The sequence below is a fragment of the Lonchura striata genome, chromosome 1A (assembly GCF_050655825.1).
Source record: "Lonchura striata isolate lonStrDom1 chromosome 1A, ASM5065582v1, whole genome shotgun sequence".
Classification (NCBI taxonomy): Eukaryota; Metazoa; Chordata; class Aves; order Passeriformes; family Estrildidae; genus Lonchura; species Lonchura striata.
In genome coordinates this window covers 70,180,910-70,203,703 of record NC_140741.1, presented here as the reverse complement: position 1 = coordinate 70,203,703, position 22,794 = coordinate 70,180,910, and the positions used below count along the sequence as shown (strand labels likewise).

The following is a 22,794-nucleotide window of genomic DNA, read 5'->3' as shown; positions in this document are numbered from 1 at the left end:
AAGCAAACAGTTCAGGGAAGAAAATGACTGTAATAACAAACATGACTGGGGATCTGAGCTGGGCCAGTTTCCCTTTTTAGCATCCATGTATCACTGTCTCAGAACAGACTGCATAGCATCCTATTAAATTAGCATACACCAGGCAGCTCAAACAAATTAGTTCATCTTAGAAAGGGAGGAGATTCTTCAGAAACTTTCCTTTTTGGCTAAATTTCTGTGCCTTGTGTGTTTCATTCATCTTTGAACCCAAATTTTATGGCACTGAAGCCTGCATTCCTCATTCTGCTCTGTGCCTGATGGCTTTTCTTCACTGGAAGTCTCCTTGATTGTGTGTTTTGGTGCTTTCACCCTGCTGGTGTGTGAGCTGGAGTGACAAGAGGTGCTGGTGGAGTGTGCCATACCCTGCTGTGACCTTGGAATTCATCCTGGAATAAAGAATTAATCCCAGCTACAGAATGGTTCACGTCGTTTACAGGAATGTTTTCCTTGAGTGAAAGCCACTGTTGCCTTTGAAGGGTGTTGTTGCCTGGGGAAGAGGGTCCAGGGTTATGAAGGAAACCACCTTGACTATACTGTCATAAATTCAAGCTTTATGATGTGCAACTATAAATGTTTTCTGGCTTCACAGAAGTCTCTTTCCTCTAAGTAGCTTTCCTTTAAGTAGCTGACATGGATTTCCAATCTTAATCCCAGGTCTTTTAATGGGTGGGCTCTTTTTTTTTTAATTTCCCTGATATTATTAAATATTGAGCAGTTAAACTAGAAGAAATTATAAGCCTCAAATGGGCATCAAAATTCTTGCATCTGACTCAGGTGACAAAACCTGTCAAAACACTAAGCTGTTGTAACTGTAGACAATAGTACCCACAAAAAACCAGAAGTTAAACCCAAACAAATAGGAAAACTCTTGGTGGCTACACAAGATTCAAAGCTTTGTGCTGCTCATTCTGTTGCAGACTGAAATGCTAAGTGGAAACCCATCTTGTTTATAGGGAAGTGAACAAAGAAGCTCTACCTGGAGTGTGATATTGTTGGGTGCTCTGTTATGGTCATGGCTATAAGCCCCAGCAGAGATCTGGGTGTTGATGGGGTTACTTCCTCCCAAATGTCTTGTTAAAGGGGAAGCAGCAGAATGGCTGGAAAGAAAAGTCTGGAGTTGGGGATGTGCTGCCCAACCCAGGGCATGGTGACTCCATGGGTCCTTTCACACTGTGGCTGCTCATTGCAAGCCCACTGTGGTTTTAGGATACCTTGGACAAGACAAAATGCTGCGGGAATGGGCATGGGGCAATGGCTTAGGGCACAGAGAAAGGTGGCAGTGCTGCAGAGAGGGAATGGGCACAGAGAAAGGTGGCAGTGCTCCAGAAAGGGAATGGGCACAGAGAAAGGTGGCAGTGCTCCAGAAAGGGAATGGGCACAGAGAAAGGTGTCAGTGCTCCAGAAAGGGAACGGGCATGGGACAATGGCTCAGGGCACAGAGAAAGGTGTCAGTGCTCCAGAAAGGAGCTGCAGGAACGCCCAGCAAAGAGTATCTGTGCCTCTTGCCATTGTTGGAGTGTCCATCAGGATATAGCAACAGCATTTTTGGCACATGGGAAGTGCTGTTCATCATCTGGGGTGGGTTAATATCAACCCCAGCCTGCGGCTTCAGGCACCTCCATGGGAACATCACTGTGAGCAGGGATTGGGATCAGTCCTGGAGAGGGGAGCCAGGGTCAGACACTGCCCAGGGCAGGGCCATGTCTGGTGTTAGAGCAGGGCCCCAAGGTAGGAAACAGCATTTTCAGTTGTGGCTGGGAGGCTTACTGGAAATTAAATGAGTAGGGAGGCTAAAAATACCGGTGTTAATACAGTGATCCCAGTTGTTGTGCTCTTGCCCAGGCAGAGGAAGCATTGCCATAGAAGGGGCTGCAGGGTTGGAACTGTGTGTTTGATGAATGAAAATAGCTAAAAAAAGTATTTGTGCTCTAAAGCATAGATGGCTGCCACCAGATTAGTCAGCTTTTTGCATGAATTTATATTCAGTTCTTGGGAATATGCAGAGAATTTGGTTTCTGTACCTTGTGTAGCACAGTCCCAAAATCATTCTCCTTTCCTCTTGGCTGGCTAAAAACCCTCTCCACACTTCTATGTTGTTAACTTTGCATTCAGACATCACCAAACTTTTGGAAGTTAAATTGTAAATTCATTGTCATGCAGCTGTTAGAACACTGATGGATATGACTTTGGAATGAAAATCTTTATTTCCAGCTTTAGTTGGGTTTGTATTAGGATGCACTGGTGTGAGGAGAGTGAGGAGGTGTTTAGAAAAACAACTGAGTAGAAAATGAAAAAAAAAAAAAAAAGTCAAAAGAGAGAACATGAGTTGTGCAGAAAAATGGATTAGTAGAAAAGTTGTCTGCAGGACCAGAACTCCCTTGGTGTGTTCCACAGAGTTTGAGCTCATCCTGCAGTTAACTCCTTGAGGCCCTTGAAAGAAGCTCTGAAAATGCTAACAAAGACATTTTCTCCCCTATATTTGTGGTGCAATCCAAAGTCACCTTTCTTTGGAGAGTCAAGGAACAGAATTTGAGTGTGGTTGCCAAAGCCACACTATGAAAATTACCTTTGCTTTGATTTGTCTCCCTTTGATTCAGTCAGTCTTTCTGTCTCAGGGTGGATGGACATGGTATATTTTTCAGATGTTGAGTGTTCACTTTTTTCCCCCTGGTTTGGCCAGGGCAAAGTACACAAGGGAAGCCAATTGTATCATAATTAAGAACATTAGCTATATGCAGCCTGAAGATGGGAAATCTGTTTCCTGGCTGTGTCTGTTGACTTAGTGTGACAGAGCACCTGCTAATGCAGTGGAAAACTGCTCAACATTGATGTTGAATGGAAAAAATAAAGTTTCATCCATCCATCCATCAGTTTTGTGTTCATTTTGTCGGTATTTTTGTCACAGCAATATTTTTTGTAGAATGAGAACAAATTTGCTCTCATAGTATATGCTGTTCATTGTATTTCAGATATTAAATGTTCATAATAAGTTATAATTCCAACAGAAGAAGGAAAAACATACTTGTTCTTTGTTTTGCTTTGATCTTCAGGATAGCCTAGCCTTGCAGCCGCTGCTTTCTCATAGAAAATCCAGTCTCTTTGGGTATGAATAATGTTCATATTTCAATGTTAATCTTGAAATTCTAATCTTTAAATCTATATAAAAGAGAACTAATGCACAAGAAATAATTTAAATTAATCAAAACTCTTGAAAATTGGCATCTCATAAGATACTGCATAGTCCAGGTGTTTGCAAAGGGATGAGGACTCAAAACATCTCAAGCACCCTCTAGAATTTGCCATTATCTCAATGTCACTCATTAAGTTCTTTAACATCTTTTTTTTTTCCGTATATTGTTCCTAATTCATATGGAAGTGATCTAAATCATAAAACTATTCCATGCCTTAATTAGAAGTTTGAAAAGAGCAATTCCTCCAGGATAAATGATAATATGGTCAAAACTTTCAAAAAGAGGTTGTTGCTGCACACGGATTTTGGCAGCTAAAAGTGGTTTCATTTTGCAGAAGTTTCTTGCTTACCCATTTCTACCACTGTCCTACTTCCTCAAAGCCATGATGCTTTTTTGCTTGTTTGCTATCATCTGCAGGCAGGACAGGGAAAATTCTTGAAGGATTTTGTAGCTCCTGTTCAGAGAGACAAAGACATTGTCCCTGGGCATGTTGGAAAGGTTGCATTTACCTCCTTCCCAACTGAAGGGAATGGTGCATCCCAACCCTTGCAGACACATTTACAATCATAATTTTTAACTAGTTAACTTCTTGTTCCATTTAAAAAATAAAAATCTATATCACAGTGTGATATTTGGTCTTTTTCATTTTTATCATACAACACTGCTTGATGATGTTTAATGGAAGCCATGGCCTTTTCATAAAAGTCTTGCCATGTTGATGGTGTAAAATGCAATATTTTCCTACCCCAAACTTATTTCTAAAAATTTGTACAAAATTACATTTTAAATATCAATAAAGAATTATAATTAATTATTAGAAATTAATTACCTTTTTTCATTAATATAATGATTTTAAAGGCAGTATTAATTCCTTTTGGGGAGAAAAAAATCTTTATCAAGCTTGCTGAGCTGGTAGTTCTGGGGAACATTTTTGAGGAAGTGGAGATTTGCTGTAGGATATATTGCTGTTAGCAAGAAAATGAGCAGCCTTGTCTTTGTGACTTTCTCTCTGATATTTACCTATTCATGCTTGAGTCAAGAGGGGTTTAGTGGAGGTTGGACTGTGTCATTAAGGGTGGATGAATTCAGCTGCATGTTTGAAACTGTGATAATTGCTTGCCCATCTATTCAGTATTTTGACTCTTCCCTGACCTCCAGCAGGCTCCAGGAGTATCTTCACTGCCTTTCCCTTGCTGGTGCTCCCTCCCACCCTTTCTTGCCTCTTGCCCTATATTGCTGAATCTCTGTTTAACACTCTGATCCCTCTCTGCACCTGTTCTCTTCCTTCTCTTTCCTTCCAGCACTTCACTTTTCTTTCTTTCTTTTGTGCACTGACTCCTTGCTTTGCCCCCCTCCCTTGCTCTGTGAGCACAGGAGCGTATGAAGTGCACAGAATAATGCAGACTGCCTCACTTCTGCCTCCTCACATCTCCCTGCTGCCCTCCCAGCAGATCCAGCCCAGCTCTCCCCTTCCCATTGCTCAGGAACTCTTCCCAGCATCAGCAATTTCATGCCATGGCCTCATATAAAAATCAGTGTAAAAAAAGCACCCTGTCCGTGCCTGGGGTTGACATGGGACCAAACACTTTAGCTGAGCTTCAGGTTATTTCATGCTATAATGAGAAAAGTTGTTAAGGAGATAGGGAATTGGGTTTCATGAGTATTGCAGAACTCCACAAAAAAAATTTCATTTAAATTCACAGAGGCTCTTTCCAAGCAGGGAAACTGTGTCTGATAAGTGGAGGAAGAAATCCAGCGAAATGATGGAGCCAGCTGAAAAAGAGGTGCTTCACAGAGTCAACTATATAGTGCAGAGGGGAAATAAAGGGATTTCCTCTATTTTGTTTTCTGAGATCAGCAATGAAATGCAGATTGGAATGGGAGCTCCATGTGTTTTTTGTAATATCATAAACACTGGGAGAGCTGTGTGACCAGTGAACGACTGGTGGGAATATTGCAGCTTCTAACACCATTGAACTGAAGGCAAGGAGCCTGCTCAGACACAGCTGGAGCAAAGTGCAGTGCTGAAAGCTCAAGCAGATGAGACTTAAGGGTTTCATGGATTACAGCTGGGAGCAGCCCTGTGAGTTTCTGAGTGCTCTGGTCTGCAACCAAAGCTGGTAAGCACCCAGAGGCCTCAGGGCTTTCCAGCAAAAGGGTTTTACTGCAGTTCTGGTCTGGCTGTCCCAAGCATGAGGGTCAGGATGAAAACCTTATTTGGTGAATTGAATGGCTAGGGTTGTCGATAACAGGAAAGGAAAGAACATAATTAAAAACACTCTGGGTGGCTTATTTGTGCAAATCATTTGGCTCAGTTGTGTGAACCCTAAATTGGAGCCTGTGATGCTCTGACATGCTCTGGTGGATTATACACAAAGCAGAAAAGGGGGAATCATTCTGAAACTCCAAGTGGCATAAATGTAGCCATTGTCTGTCCTTTTTAGTAAAAATGAGGTAAAACATTTCTTGGTTCAGAGGATCACTGCCCCATGTGGACAAGCTGTCAAATATTTGCTGTGTAACAGCATGCAAGTCTTTTTTTCATCTACTTCCTATCACTATTTCCCTATCTGCTGGCTACAAAAGCATTTCTGGGTAAACAGGTACTTTGTTTCCAGAGCAGCAGCCTTTTCCTTTTGCTTATCCACTTCATGATTTACATGGCTGTTTTGCAACTTGGGAGCTGTTGATGAGGTCACAGCAGCCTGGTTGTGTCATCCAAGTGCATGACTTAAAAAGGAGGAGCCTGTCCAGGAAAGGAAATTCTTTTGTTTATCCACAGAACATCTAGATAAGCAGCAATTGTCAGGAATGAAAACCAGAGAAAGCTGGTGGTCGCCAGATGAGGCTGTGACCAAACATTAACCTTTAAAGAGCAGGCTGGATGGTTGGGTTTGCTCAGCACTCTCCTGAGTATTTATCAGAGTGAGCTGTGTAGGACAGCAGAATAATGTGCTCATGAGGGGAAATAATAAAGGAAACACTGCTTTTATTTCTTATAAATAAAACACAAACCTTCAGCTGGTGGATCATAGAATCAAAGAATGGTTTGGGTTGGCAGGAACTTTCAGGATCATATAGTTCCAATCCCCTGCCATGGGCAGGGGACTCCTGCTAGACCAGGTTGCTCACTCTGATCCTTCAGCTGCCATTTGGGTTAGACAAGTCCTTGGATCTGATCTCTCTTGGAGAAAGTGAATGCTTCAGGAGGAGGTTTTGGTGAATAGGAAAAATGTTTTACTGTTCCTTATCAGGTCAATGCTCTCTCTGGCCCAGTACCCTGCTGCTAAACCAGTAACAAGTTCCAGAATATAAGGATGGTCCTAATGTACCATTGCAAAGTCTGTCCAGAGCAGCAAAGTCTGAACGATGCTCAAATGCTCAAAAATTCTGGGAACTGAAAAAGTGTGTCTATAGCATTGACTGTGATGTTTTCCTGGCCTATTCTTGGTCCAGAGGCTTGGGAGGAAGCAATGACAGTGCAAGAAATAATACACTGTTATGAAATAACCCAATGAAAGAGAGGCACTGCCCATTCTCGGCAATTAGTGACCGGCTGCTGTGATGATGTTTCTTTATTTGTGTAACCCTCTTGGGGTAACCATAGGGAGGCTGCTACTAAGGCCAACGTTTAGATTTGTGATTTAATCCAATTCTTTGGCTTTAGTGGTTACACACATCAGTTTGTGTTGTGGAGTAACTCTGTATGCATAGAGAAATTGTGATGCAGTCTGAGTCAGGGTTGATCCAATGGTGAGAAGAAGCTCTGGGCAGCCCAGGGAGGACCAGAGTGGGGGCCATGACCTCTTGTGGTGACTGAGGAACCAGGAGCACTCCTGACACTGGTGTGTCACTTAGTCCTGGGGACACTGGGCTGCTTTGTGAATTAAACCTCCAAAAATCTCAGAAAGGGGAAAAGTACATCATCCACCACGTCAGTAGCCAGACTATGGTCCATGACCCTGTGTACAGAAATGGTACTTTCTCATTTTGAAGCTTTGCTCATATCTCTGCTGGATTGTTGTTCTTTATTAAAATGATTGTGTCTGGTAAGCCTTTAATGTACTGCATGAGTGTGAATGTCTCCATATGTTTGTAAAGGCAAAGAAAGATGTTTGTAATGTCATTTCTGTGTTTAACAAGAGCAGCTTCCAAAGGACACCAGAAGAACTACGTTCAATGGTTGTGTTTCAGTTAACAGATTTCAAAGAGAAAACACCACTTTAAACCAGGGCTTTTCTTCTCTTCTTTCAGGGGTGCATTCTCTGAAGTTGTTTTGGCTGAAGAGAGAGCGAGTGGGAAACTCTTTGCAGTCAAATGCATTCCCAAGAAGGCACTGAAGGGAAAGGAAAGCAGCATAGAGAATGAAATTGCAGTGCTGAGAAAGTGAGTACCAGACCTTCATTTCTGCTCCTTTGCTTCAGTTAGACTCGTGCATTTGAGGAACAGTGATTGACAAATGTGACTGAAAAGCTGTTCAGCCCATCACAGGCAGACAAGATCATGCAAATTTAAATGGTGCTGAAAATGTTTTGAGAAATGCTCTTTCATAGTCACTGCAAAATGGGAAAGGAGTGAGGCTAGAGTAAGTCTACAATGCCATAAAGAGACTTTATCCACTAAGCATGTCAGCAGTTGTGTCATAGGATTTGAGGAGAGCAGGAGCAGGGTTATAATTTTTAAGTGCTTGAAACAGTCTGTTTACTAATTGCTCTAAAATGATGACATGCCATGGATTGTCACAGGAGATGGTGTTAACCTGTGCCATAAAGATGAGTGGTACCTCTGTACTTCTGGAAGGGAGATGTGTCTTTGTTTTTTCCTTACTTTGGAATACATGGGTAAGAAAAAGGAATTTCACAATTGCTATTAATTCATTGTAGTTATTACAGGCTTGATCCTTTCTTCTTCCTCATCTTATGCCCTGGAGGTGGGATTAATCTCATCTGACTTAGAGACATTTGGACCTGAACTTACCACCCTTGACTTTCATTCTGGGAAATAGAAAGAGTTTGGTTACTATAGGATTGGTTCCTGTAGTATGTTTTAAACTTCTAAAAGTATCTTCTCATTGAGTTAAAGGTAGCACAGTTGTACAGAACTACTCTGCACTGGACTGGGACACTCTTATTTCTGCTACACTTCTGTCCCAAGTGGGACTTCTTCCCCACTGCTTGGTTATGTCAGAGGTGATGGCTGATCATCTGGCCACCATGTGACAAACAGATGCTAAAAACTAACTGGATGAAGAGCTCAGCCAGCCTAAGTCAAAGAGCTGGCTCAAGGGCAAATTCAGACATCTCAGCAGGCAGAGGGGATCATTTTCAGTGGAGAGACATAAATGGGGCTCCAAACAGCTACAATTATTTGTAGCAGTGCCTTCCTATTGCCAAGCCCACCTTGGATTAGTGCAATGTAAACCCAGTGACAAATGCAGCATGTTGTCATGCTGTGTGGTGTTATTGAGAACCTGTCACAAAACTCAGTCATTGCCATGTCTGTAACCAGGCAAAAATGGCCAATAACCACAGCTTGAAAATCTTTGTGTTGATGAGTTTGTCCCCTGGCACTCATGTGGGATGTAAGAGGGGCAATATCCACATGCAGCAAGAACTGACTTGCATCAGCCTTGATCCTGAGCTGGTAGAGCAGAGAAATCACTTGGGTTATTTCTTGCTTCTGCATTGTGAAACATTTCTGTTCCCTGCAAACAACTTCCTGAGAAACCAGGAGGCAGCACCCAGGCTGTGCTATTCCAGCTGCAAGGGCAGGACAATGAGTGGGCAGAAAATTCCTTAATTTCATGCAATTAGATCTACTCAGTCTCTTGTCCCATGCATGTTAGGACCTTAAAAGAGAATGTCCCTTTTTTATCCCCTGGTGTCTTCTACTTAGCTGTTGCTAATACAAACTTTGCCTGTCATTGTCTTTATGCTGAAAATAGACATCCTTGCTTGCAGATGCAGTATTGAATTTGTATGTGCCACCAAGGAAACAATTAGAAAACAGCAAACTAAATTCTGCCTACAGTTGAGGAGAATGGATATCAACCTGTTCCTCTGTTAAATGAATTCTCTGCTTCAAAAGCTGTCAGTAAAAATAGATTTGAGTGCAGTTGAATGGATCCTGAGCAGCTGTTGCTAAGCTCCATCTAAGTGTCCTTGCTTTTGTTTCTTGCAGCTTAACACTGAGTGGGAATGGTTAGTTCTTGTGTTGTCTAATGAATGGGTGGGACCCCAGAGCCCTGGGCTTCCCTGCAGAGCTGTGAGGTGCCACAGCCTTAAATGTACCATGCCTCATCTGGAGGATGTGCACAGAGGATGCCTGGCAAGACCAGTTGGTCCCTGTTCCCTGAGGGGAAGGTGTAGAGACAGAGAGGATGGATGCAAAGCAAATAGAAATATGCAAATGTGCATGCAAAGCAAATATAAATATGCAGAGGTGTTGATCTTAGTCTCCCTGTCTGGTTTTGCATTGTATCTTTTGAGGGTGCTTAAACTCTGATGGGATAAAAGACACCCTGCCTGGCTAAAATGCAGGCAAACTCATTGAGATCCTTCAGAGAAGCATCTCTTGTCCTACACTGGACTTTCTCCTCCTATCTTCAATCATTAGATTTTTATTTTCCTCCTGACAAGCTCTGTGCTTTCTGGCAGACTTCTGCCAAATGTTGTGAAATGTAACAACTCTTCTTGATTTCCCTCAATTGTATATCAAATTGAGGTCTGGTAGGAAATCCTGCATATTCTCCCTGCAGTCTGGCTGCTCTCAGGTGAGCTGCTCATGCCCTTGTATGTGGTGCTTAGAACAGTCAGAGATTGTGCTGGCATGTCCAGGATCAATGCCCACAGTGTCCCATATATACTTTGGACACTCAGGTATCTCTGGTGAAGGTTCATTCCTGTGCCAGTCCTGCCAAATCATTCAGATCTGGCAGAGTAAATATGGGAAAGGGTTTGAATTGTGCTGTGTGTTGAAGTAATATTTAGAGGAGCATTTTTTGCAGTCAGGGTTAAAAGTCTGAGCATGGAGTACTGGTGATGAAAACGTGAATCCAGTGACCAAAAGCTTTGGGTCTTCTCTAACCTCTGCTACTTTCCTTCTGTCACAAGAATTATTGGTTGTGAAACAGCCCTTATTGAAAAGACTTCTGAATAAACAGTTTTACCTGCAGTAGCTTTCCTGCCCTCTCTTGTGTTGGCAGTGAGGGTGTGAGAGGGGAGGTTTCTGAGCTGGGCTCTTAGTGTGGAACCAAAACTTCTGTCAGTCCTTCTGTGTGTCTGGGCTAAAAAGCTGTTGGGAGTATTAATCCAATATTCTGTGCAGCTTCAGGTCAGTGACTCCCATGTGAAGTACATGGAAGGTAGGAGATTTTATCTCTGTCTGTGGGCTTGGACGCTCTGGCTGCCAAAACAAAATGACACATTTTAGGAGCGATGTTCTGCGAACAGAGGAGCCGAGCTGCCAGCCAACTGCTCTGCATGTTTGTGTGACTGCCAGAGTGAATCATGCATACTCCATAATTCTATTTTTCCAGCCGTGGCCAACAAATCTGTTCTTAAAAAAGAAAAAAGGCGGAAGAGCCGTTAAGTCAATATTTACGCCTAGCAACCTTAACAGGGTTCTTCCAATATGGACCCTTGTGTCCCGTGGAAATCCATGGCAACGTTCCCCGGAGACTCGGATGGGTGGGGACGGAGTGGGAAGGAGCTCACTGTCGAGTGATGTGCTGGGAGAGACTGAGTCTGCAGTTAATCCAGAAGCCTGGGCCTGACAAAGCATTTAAGCATGTGCTTAATTTCAGACAGTAATTAGTTCAGTGAAATTGGTGAGGAGGCTGAGCTCCCCTTGCTTGGATGTTTCAGAGGAGGGTGAGAATCCCACTGTGTTTGGTACCACATCAAGAAGGGAGTTTTCTTTTTATCTTCAATTAAGACATTAAGACATGTGGAAAACATGCTTAGAATGGCTTAGAATGTGTTTGAGGAAGAAAATGGGCTCTCTGGAACTGGACTGTCACAGCTGCATTAACTGGCTGTGGGGAACAACAGCACACAGTCACCTCTGTGTGACACAGCCTTTCTCTGAGCTGATGTGTGGGGAGTTTCATAACCTGCTCTGAAAGCAGGTTATGGTTTTGAGCAGAAAGAGAAATGTGTTCTGGTTTTGAGCAGAAAGAGAAATGCAATCCTTTCCATTGTTTGCTGTAGAATAGAGGAAATTTCTTCCACTTATGGTTATAGTGCAGGTGTGAACATGCTGAAAGAGGAATCCTCTGCTAGACAGGTTCTTGAAGGCAGTGCAGAGTGCGAGGAGTTGGACTGCAGAGCTGCAGCAGTCTGAGGTTCTAGTTAAAGAGGAAAAAAAAAATGCTTATAGGTCAGATAGATAAAAACATGCCTGATTTGCTTGTGGGGCTGGTTTTGGGCTTTTTCCCCTTTGGCTACACCACTATTTATCACAAGAAGTTCTCTGCTGCCTGGGTATTACCTGCCCAATTGTACAGACTCAGTGCTGACTCAGAGGAAAACAAGGGGAGGAACAATAAACTGTGTGTAGTCCTGCACCCAGGTACATTGATTGCTTAATGGCAGTAATGTGCATGTGTCTTGTTAAGCAATACTGTCTAGCTAGCAAATCATACTCTGCTTTAGCTAGTTTCTGCTGAACAGATATTTTAAAAATAATTTCTAAGCTATTTAGGTATCTCTTACTTTCTCCCCCACCTCTTTACTATCCTAGATCCTGTGGAAGAGGCATCGTTAAATTCCTTATTACAAATTAAATCCATGCCTTACCAAGGTCTGAGGCTTTTTTTCCTGTCCCCAGCAGGTCAGCTAAACTTCTGCCAGTGCTTTCCATCCCCTGTTTCCTCAGGAGACAGGATGCTCAGGCAGTGATTCATGCCCAGGCACTGCCTCACTCCTTATGTGCCTGCACCTACAAACAGGAGCTGCTGCTGGGATAAAGAGCAGGGAGAGGAGAGAGATGTTCTCCTGCAAAGCCTGGGAGGTCAGGGCTATACCCAAAGTAAAACTAAACAAAAAACAGCAGTGAAAAGTTTTCCTAATGTGGGTAGAATTGTGGGAACTCCTGCTCTCCCATAAATCAGATGATGGTCAAAGGAGCCCCTTGCTCCATGCCAGGAGGCAGTGCTGTTCCTCATGTTGAAGATAACAAGTGTGGAAGAATCATCCCTTCTCAAGATTTACATGAAGGCTGCAGAGGTAATTAAAAAATTGTACCTCTTTGCTCTTTTTCAGCAGCCCAATGACAAACTCCTTGTAAAACCTCTCTGTCCTAAGATTCTTATCTCTGTTATGCCCCAGCCCTCCAGGGCTGACTCAATGGTCTCCAGGAAGACAAATCCAAATTTAGTTTTGAAACCCATTAGTTACCTCTTATTAAACTCTTCTGTGCAATTTAACTTGGAATCAAAGGCTACATTAATTCTGAATAAAATTGGCCATGCAGAAGTTTAATGTGCCCTAACATAAATTCAGGCATTTAATTAATTCAGATGAATGTTCCTGATTGACTTTGGGGGACAAACCCATCTATTCAAGCCACGATTGTGTTCAGGTCAAAAATTACAGCCCTTGCAGGCCTGCGTGGTCCCATATTCCACTTTCCCAGTCTGGAGGCTCTCCTGGTGCCCATTGATGTTCTCCTATGGTAATTGTTTTTCTGTCCAAGGCTGCACAGCAGAGTACAGGGCCAGCTGAACTAAAGAGGAGACATTCAGATCCTGTGTGGATAAGTGCCAACATAAAAGTGATAGTAATTAGATTGTGCAATTGATGTAAAAAAAGCTGTGGGATTGACCTTTAAGGGGTTAATGACCAATTACTTCTTTGCAGCCCAGCAGTAAGAGCTCTTTTTTTTTCTATCAAGAAATGTATAGATGGTTAGGAAATGAAAAAACAACAAAAAAAAGAACTTGACATCTCTGTCTGTCAGGTATCATAATTTCTCTGGTGCTTTGCTTATTCTATAGACAAAACAGGCTTGCTGCTTTTTTTTTTTTCCTGTTTTTTCCTCCTCGGTGAATAATGGTGAGAGGATTGGCTGCCTCAGCAAGAATTGAAGAGACAGCTGGTTGTTATATTAAGTAATCACTCTCTGAGAAAGCTTTTATGTAGATTTACTTGTTAAAACCTGGCTTGCTCATGCCACTGCAGTTGCTCTGGGGTGACAGAAGGCTGACTCTGCTCTCCCTGTGCTGCCATGCTCCAAACCCTGCCAACAAATCCAGGACATCCCAAAAACCTGCTGCTTAGTGGGGCCCTGCATCCCCAGGGATAGCTCAGGGTGATCAGACACACAGCCACCAGCTAGGGTGGGATACCCAGTGGTACCATTAGTGATGCTGATGTCAGTGGTGTCAGGGTAGGGCCCTTCCAAGAATATATTTGTTGGCATCATGCATGGATTTGCTTCATCATTCCCCCCATAGATCTTTTGGGCTGATCTGGATGCCTGCAGGGACCCGTGGTGCCTGCCCATGGAGCCTCCCTTACAGCTGTGCACTGCTGCAGAAATCCCTGCTAGGGAGGCAGGCAGGCGTGGAAAGGAGCCAGGATCCACAGAACTCGGGGCAGGGGGACAGTTGGGCATGCCTGGAGGCTGACATCAGCCTAAACCATGAGATCATCTCCTGGATCAAGGAGATGCAGGCTGGATGAATTGCCCTTCTCCGGTTTCAGGTGAAAGGGAATATGACCCTCTAAATGTGGGTATGGCACAGGGCAGCTCTGCCTTGGCACTCACAGTTGGCTCAGTGTTAAGCAAATAGTTTTGCTGCAAAGAATTCATCCCAGTGAAAAAAAAAAAAAGTGAAACCTGAAACAAAGCTGACACCATTCTTCATCACTAAGATGCTGGAAACTTTTCAGGGGAAGATTTGCAGCTAGGACTGCTTGGATTGCATTTCATGCTAGATTAGATGTAAGCAGATATTGAGAAACAGCTCAAGACATCTTACAAAATCCTTAAAATACATTAAATTAAATAGAAAAATCTCCTCTGAATGGTAATCACAGAACTCTTTGTATCTCCTCTGGTCTTGCACAGTTCCATTCACGTGCAGTGTGCTGGGTCAGGCTTCAGGGATGGTGTGTGGCATTTCTGTGTCTCAGCCTGACTTCACACCCTGCACACCCAGACAGCTGTGTTCCTCCAAGGAGATCACAGCATGATAAGTCATTTCACTGTAATTGCTGGATGGTGACACAGCTGTCCTCTCTCCTGGGTGGTGGTGGTGTTTTGCCAGATCTCCCTGGCATAACTATTGTTATCCATACCTTGACTCATCTCAAAAAATGGCATATCCATGTTAGAAGGAGGACATGGAAACACATTGTCACTCAGTGCTCCAACTGAGTTATTTTAACTGAATTATTCCTAAAGTATTTTAAGGATGTAACAGTTGATTTCTGAAAGAGTTTTAAGAAGGGTCCAAATGAGCAGAATGAGTTTTAGTTTAGAATGTCAGCCTTAGGTGGTGCCTGCTTCTGTACCACACAGAATCACAGAATATGCTGACTTGAAAGAGAACCACAAGGATCATTGGAGCCCATCTCCTGGCTCTGTGTAGGACACCCCAAGAGTCCCACCACGTGCTTGAGAGCATTGTCTAAATGCTCCCAGAAACTTGGCAGGATTGGTGCTGTGACCACTTCCCTTGCACAGGTGGAATAACAAAGCCAGGGTCCTCTGAGTGCTCCTTGCTGAAGAATGAGAATATGTGACCTATTTTCCAGTATCTAATTCTCAGGAAGGTGGCTATGATTGTGTTTCAGTGGTACAAGTGTCTGATTATATTGCCTTGTCTGTTGCTTAAAAGAAAGACCTGTTAGATGCCTAAAGCCTTTTGAATAAGATCTAAAAGTTTGATAAATGACTCAGCTTTAAATCTGGATTCATAAGGTCTGTTACACCCACGTGTTTAAACCTGAGAGTTTCCTCATTTGCAAGCACATGGCTTTGGTAGTAGGGACAGGATTTTCTCCAGTGCTTGCAGTTCAAAACTTCAAGGGTGTCTTGGTGCATAAAAGCAGCTAAGGAAGCACTCGATGTAGTCCTAGGTGGTTTCATTAGGCAAAATATTTCCTTTTCTGTTTTTTCTCCCAAGATTCTTTATAGGTAATCTGGAATGTTTTGTCCAAATATAAGGGTTGTTTTTTTTTGTTTGTTTTTTTTTTTTTTTTTTTTTTTTCCCATGGAAGTAACTTCTTCATTTGGAAGAAGTACAAAAGTTGTTTAAATATCTCATGACATTAGGGAAGTGAAGATGTCCTTGTTTAAATATTCTCAACCTATTGCATTTTGCCTCTATTCTCTACATTTTTCTTGCAACACGAACTGGAAGAATTCAGTGTTTTCTAATAAGCAGTTGTGATGTGCTGGTGGGAACCAGTTTTTAACTCAGGGTGACCATATTTTGGTGATGGGTAAGTTTTTAGATGCATAGTCCAAGCAACTTGGTGGATAATCCTTTAAAATCCACATCAGTAACTCATAAAACTCATAAAACACTGGACTGTTGGACTGGTGAAGTAGAGTTGTAATTTGTGAAACACTGCATGAAAAGAACAAGTAAATGCAAGGTAAGAATCATCTGGCCAGCTGGAAGCATCCTCCAGGTACACAGCTGCATCTAAGCTCAAACCTCACTTGCCATGGAAATCATCAAATATGCATTTCTAGGTGGATCAGAATGTACAGGGAGGATAAACAAGTATTCCAAAAGTGTCAGTTCAAGAAGGCTGAAGCAGAAATCTTATCAGAAATGACAGTTTTCTTGAGTACTCCTTGTCCAAAGCAGTTTTTTGCTCTTAGTTGCATATCAAAATGCTTTGTAAACAAAAATTGCTGTATTTTTTGCCTTCATTATATGAAATTAGATAGAAATTTAATCAGTGGGCAGATTTTTCTGAGACTCCAGTGTGAATTTAAAACAACTCTGTTGGCAACTTACACCTCCTGTTTTCATTTATTGAAGATGAATCATGATTAAATTTTGTGTCTCATTAGGATAACAGTTCTAGGTGTCTTAAACCAGAGTTTGGCAGAAAGGGTTGGTTCTGACTATAATAAAATGAGGAAATATTTGTACTCTGTCCCACATTCTGCTGCATCAGGTTAAATCTGACAGCAGCCTCTGTGTTTGGAATATATCCAAAATATCCTGAACTGACAGCTGCATAAATTAATTGCTATTTGACCAACTAAGTCTGCAACTGTCAACTATGATACAAATTGATTTTTTTCTTGCAATGCTTACTCATACAACACTTTGTTTGTGTACAGTAAGAGTTTTTAAAGGGGAAAAAAAATAAAAAAAAAATCTATATGTACAGAATTTATCTTTTAACAAAGGGAGAAGTGTAAAACACTCATTTAGTCTGGGGGCTGCCCTGGTGATGAGTTTGATCAAGGAAATGCTGATGATAATTTTATTCCAAATTAAACATTGGTTATATTTTTTAAATCAGAAATTCTATTTTTTTAAACTGTGTTTTATGTTCATAAGACATTGGCTTAATCAGAATAAATATTTTTTATCATGAATTAAGAGTGTCCCTAGTAAGGGGCTGTGCTTCTGCAACTATAGGACTTTAAGCCTATTAGTCAAATCAGTTTTCAAAATAAAGCCTAACATTTTCCTTGCTTGCATCCATGTTTCTACATCTCTGGCTATCAAAGGCACCTGGCTATATTGCCCATGTCTTAAATCTCTCTAAGTGCAGAAACCTTTGGATTAGTTTTAATACTGGCAATTTATATCAGTAAGTGGACTATGAAATCATTTCCCTAAGGATGGGTGACAGCCAGCTTTTAGTCTGCCAACTATTTCATCAATTGAAAATTGTGGAGCATTACATCAAACAGGAATCCCTTTGCCTCTTTGATTTACCCCTTAATCTTTTTGTCTAGGACAGCAGACATAGGTGAATTCAAGCCTTCTTAGGGTTTATAGGTTCTTCTTTGAAATCACCTAAACATATAAATACCAGATTTTTTTTTTTTTTTTTTAAAGTTTGTTCTATAACTTTGAGAAGGGATATTAGTAGGAAGCTTTTGCAAATAATCCAATATGTACTACAGGTCTATATGGTATCAAAACAACCAACTGACAAATAAATAGCAGTGAACTGTGCCAGATACATTTCTGCACACTACATTTCAGCAGTGTCACCTTCTGAGATTAGTCCAAATTTCTATATATAATCTGTTTGGTTCCCACCAAATAAAACAACAACCTGCTTCAAATGTCTTCATACCTTTGTGATATGTCCTGTCTTGGCTGATGCACCAGGGATTAAACTGCGACCTTTTTGGACTTACACCTACATATTTCTACAGCTAAGCAGCCATTCCCTGCAGGGCCCTGGAATGGATTCAGGCCTTGGTGGACTGGGCTCTGAGTGCAATAGTTAACTTGTGCTGAATACTGGTTTGAAAAGTCCTCATTGGTGTGGGGTTGTTTCTCAGCTGTTTAATTTTTTTTTCTCCTCCACCAAAAGCAGAGGAATTCCCATGCAGCAGCAGCATTTGGCATATTACATTTTGTCAAGAAGCCTCTCTCCAGACCAAAGCAATCTGGTCACTCCCATGTCTGCTGTGAACTTGATAATTAGAAAAGAAAACAGTGGCTCTTCACAGCTGTGCTCTTAAAGAGGATAATGGGGGATTTCTACCTGAAAACAAAGAGGAAAGGACTTTTTCATTGTTTTATATATGCTCTCTTATGCAAACCACAACAAATATATGGATATGACATGATCCAAAAAGATGCAACTTTTATTGGTATTTATACAGAAATGCCAGTTCTCCCCTTGCTATGTTACAGTAATAGTAATGGCTGTCTGATTTATATTTACTACAGGAGGGTTGATGGGAGGGAAGCTGAAAATTTTTGTGACCTTTGAAACTTTTCCTTCTGTGTTTTTTGTGTGTTCCTGAGAAAATTGCTGTTGAGTGAAACTCCTGCATGTCCCACAGTGTTTATGTCTTGAAGGAATCATCCTTGCCATTTATGGTCTCCAACACACAAGTCCCAGCCATGTAGCACCAGCATGGATAAATGAACACTCGTCATTAACAAATAGACATGGGTAATATGATCTAATGCTATTCTGGTCAATAGGAAAATTCAAAGTCGTTGAACTTGGTTACATGACTCCTCGAGGCTCCCTTGAGAATCCTGGCCCAAAGCAAAAGGGGAAAGAAAGCTGAAGCTGAGGTCACCCATGTGGATTGCAGGGCTTTGTCTTGTTTGGCTGTGCAGCGTGGACTTGGGGCTTTACACACAGCAGACCTGCTGCACAGCCTCCTTCCCTGTTCCTCAGTGCCTCCTGGACTAAGACAGCTAAGAAAAGGGGCACAGCCATTTACTGCTCCAAAGGTGGTGGCTCCTTTTCATGTCCTCCTCACTGAGGCCTGCCTGAGCCCACACAGGATCCTGACTTTCCCACTGAGAGCTCTGTTCCGTCTCTGGATTAGGACTGGGAACAGCCTCTGGTGCTGCTGCTGATTTCAGCTGCTGTGGCTGAGGCCAAACTTCAGCCTGCAGAGAGAGAATCTGCCAGGGACTGGTCATGTCTTCTCTCCTCCTTCCATGTAGCCATGGAACAAGGAAATCCAAAGGGTTGCTCCTGTGGGAGGAGGAGAGGAACATGGTCTGTGTCTTACCTAGTGGGATTTGCTCCTGCTGGTGTCATTAAGTTGTTTTTCCTTCTAACAACTGAAAGACCAGAGAAGAGTTCATCACCAAACTTCACCCTGAAAGGACTGGGTTGGCACATAGAGATTTTCTCCCCTATTTTCTCTGATTTTACTATTAGGATGCTGAATTGCTGACTTTGTTTAAAATTCCTCCTACTGTTAGAAGCATATGTTTCTGATTTTCTTTCTTATGATGACGTAGTTTGCACTCTTATCCAAGAGCTGTTTTCTTAATAGGACCAACTATATTTGGAATCACTCTGAATTGCTCTTGAAATGGAAGATTGATGTCAGTATTTCTGGCAGTCTTTCACTGTATTTCTTTCCCCATAGTTGAGCATTAAATGACTATTCAAGCTGGAACACCTACACCGTTTTATTTTAACATAATTAGATTTGTTTTATTTTAGTGCTGTATATACTCCAGAGTAGCTGATACAGGTGAACTTATCAGTGGGATGGTTTAGGGAGAATTTAGTAGCTAACAGAAAGAGGATGCCAGTTAGTGTAGAGGATTCTGCTTGGCATCAGTTTACACACAGGGAAATCTTACAAGATTTAGAGATGTGATCCTGTGTTGATGCTGTCACATCTGTATCTCAAGCACACTTGAGTGGCATTTTTAAAAGTATCTGCACAAGACAGTGATCTGGATCCCACTGAAATCCCCTATCTAGAGAACATTAGACCTCATGGATTTTATTAGTCAGCTATATAATTTCCTGTGTCATGATTATGCCTACAGCATCCATGTGGGAGATGACTGTTCTCTGGTCATAGGTAACCCATCACAGTCCTCCCAGTCCTGAACAACAAACCAAGAAATATCAGCCCTGAGAGCGAGCACTCAGCTCAGTGCTGATCTGGGCCTTGAACCATCTTGGAAACCTCTTTAAGACGCCTTTGAAAAAGCAACAGGCCCTTTTCAAGGAAAAAACAGTACCCAAACTGCCCAAAAGTTCAGGCTCATTTTGAACTGCACTTTGTGTTTCAGCACATTTAAACTCTGTGTTTGGTTCTGGAAGGAGGAAGTTACTCACCTGATCTGACCCACTGCAGCAAGTGGGCTGTCTCATTTCATCTGTTCATACTATGTAGATCTCAATAACTGGGTTTGACTCATGGTTAGAAAGGTAGCCAGGCTTCGTGGGAGTCTCCTGCTTCTACGCTAGAACTGCAAAAGCATCTCATATACTCCTTCCAAAAAAATACTCTATTATTCTCTTTTGCCTGGGAACTTGTAAGGGTTTAACTTCTATTTGCTTGTGGATGTATTTCTCAATATATTTCTCAATAGTATATTAAATATATTATATATATTGATATATATCAATATATCTCATGTTTCTTTAATATTCTGCCTATATAGGTCCTTGTCTTGTGGAATCTCTGTTTTTACTATGCAGAATTGAGTGCAGGGTTCTTCTTTATAGACACCCAAGGGTACTTGGAGAATATTTTGGACATTCCTCATGCATACTCTGTAACTGGAAGTGTTCCTATGGCATGCAATGAGTTACAGAGAGCATGGCAGGAGGGAAAAAAGCATTTTTAGAGTGGGATAATCCTGAAAAGAGGGCTTGATTTGGCAATAATTCCTGGTGATAATCCAGATTTTGTCTTCATTTATTAAATCCATTTATTCCACTTCTAGTTTCGGTTAACTGAGGAGTAGATTTTAGGCACACACTGATGTTGTGTGGGTGAGACACAGCAGGAACATGTAGCCAAGGACATGAAATATATGGAAATGGGGCAAAAGGAGGGGTTTTGGTGGAGGAATCAGTGCTCTGATTGCTATGGGTGATTTGTGTCTTGTTTTTAGGAAAATGAAAGAGCAAAAGCCCAAGAGCATATTCTGGAAATGGCTTTATAATAATGGTTTTCAGCCATTTGAATAGGCAGGTACTTAATTTTTTCCAGTAGCAGAGCCAGCTCCTGCACAGCAATTTAATTTGAAACTCCTGAATGATGGATTTACTTTTTTAGTTATCCTTTACAGACCCTGTGAATCCCACAGATTCCCTAGGGTCTGTATGCCCCTGGGTGGAAACCACCATGCTGAAGTGTGAAGGAATGAAAAAAAAAAAACAAAATAAAATAACAGGAGAAAGCAGAAGCCAACTGTGGCGTATTAAAGCACCTCCATAGGAATAGCATTGTGAAGGAATTAGTATTGAGTATGCTTTTTCAGGAAATCCCTCTATATTGACTTTTTTTTTCAAGTAAATACTTGAGCTCACATAACTTTTAATTGGCATCACAGGAGTCTCAGCCAGTCCTTGCCTGTTGCTGGGCTGTGGCCACTCTACAAGGGAGAAGATGGTGTTAAGGGATTTGGTGCCACTGAGAGTGTTGGTGTCTGTGGGTTTGTGCTTGGTCCTGGCCATGGTTTCCCTTCTCCAGAGTGGAGGAAGAAGCTCAGAAAATATTTATTTTCTGAGCCTATTCCAGACTAAACTTTTAGTTTGAAGGTCTTGAAAGACCATCTCTTCTCTGAGACTCCTCCTGAAGCCACACGTGCTTCAGGGTTGGTTGGGTGATGGCATAGCCACACTGAAATAACATTTTTGAAGAAAAATAATAACCATTACTGAGTTATATAAATATCAGTACTTGGCACTGTTGTACAAAGCCAAAAGTACTGGGAGAAAGCAGTGAATTAAAAATTGCTTTGCAGTGCTTTGCTTCTCCTTGTATTAAAAATAAAGTGGAACATCGTGAGCAGTTGGTCTTGCTGTTTTGTAAACAATTTTCCTCACAGTTTCTCCTCTTTACTTTTGATAATGGTGAGGAATTGTACTGCTGATCAAAGAAGCTGCATCGACTCTGCTGAGGTGGGACCAGAAGCTTTTCCATAGCTCTGCTAATAGGAGTTTTTGACCTGTAACAGACCCAAAATGCTCCTTGCTTGGGATCATTACAGTTGTGGTAATCCCCCTTCCCTTGGAAGCACAACACTCACACATCACTCCAAACAGAAATTATATTTAAGCATGACACAGGGCTACGTGGATGCTTTTGAGATTGAGTAATCCAGGAGAAAGTAGAAATGGAGAAGGAATGGAGCAAGATGAGAAGATTCAAGAAAGCACTTTTCTTCAACTTGGATGCTGAAGATGTTCCCAAACAGTTAATTCCTGCTGCATATTTTTGCACTTCTCACTTAAAATAGAAAAAAAAATCTGAAAGTGATCACAAATGCCAAGGATTTGAACGGGAACTGTGAACCCCCTTGCAAACTTACAGCTTGTTCAAATTTGCCTTTAGTATTTCATAGACAGAGGAGTTTTGCAGGTAAGCTCTAAAAGCTATAAACAGTCAAGTAAAAGGTATGTGCCAGATCATCCTTGCACTCAAGGAAGCCATTAACAAATATTGTCAGAGGTGCATCCATATGAGTTTGAGACTCGTGGCAGAAGTAAGGCTGTGGTCATGGCTGAAGAAAGATTTGCACAAGAGCTTGAACCTCCCCAGTGTCTATTGCCTGAGTCAAAACAAATTCAAACAGGGATGAATGAGCCCTCAGGCTGCAGAACGGTGGGACCTCAGGTGTTTGCACCACCAGCTAACCCAGGTCTGTTTTGCCACGTGTGCATGATGCAGGGATGGCAAATCTGCTGCTTGACTGAGCTCCTCCTGTCCCCTGCTCTGCAGGGAGATGCCCACGAGGATTTGTGTCGATCTGAGGCAGCGAGGTTTGTTTGTGAGGCACAGTGTGCTCCATGTATTGCAAAATAGATTTGTCTGTAAATGGTGATGACCTTTACTGTGGTTCGGTCTGCTTGAAAAGAAAGCCCTGAGGAGACATCCTCCAGCGAGGAGACAACACTGA

The 22,794-nt window shown here is 42.0% G+C and overlaps 1 protein-coding gene across 3 annotated transcripts in view; it reads left to right on the top strand.

Annotated features, from left to right (window-relative positions):
* Positions 1–22,794, top strand: part of CAMK1D (calcium/calmodulin dependent protein kinase ID) — a 203,596-nt gene that overhangs the window by 81,770 nt on the left and 99,032 nt on the right. For all 3 annotated transcript variants that reach the window (XM_021530987.4, XM_021530986.4, XM_021530985.4), the window contains exon 2: positions 7,485–7,616. In XM_021530987.4, coding sequence (XP_021386662.1) covers positions 7,485–7,616 — 132 coding nt within the window. The remainder of the gene's footprint in view (positions 1–7,484; positions 7,617–22,794) is intronic.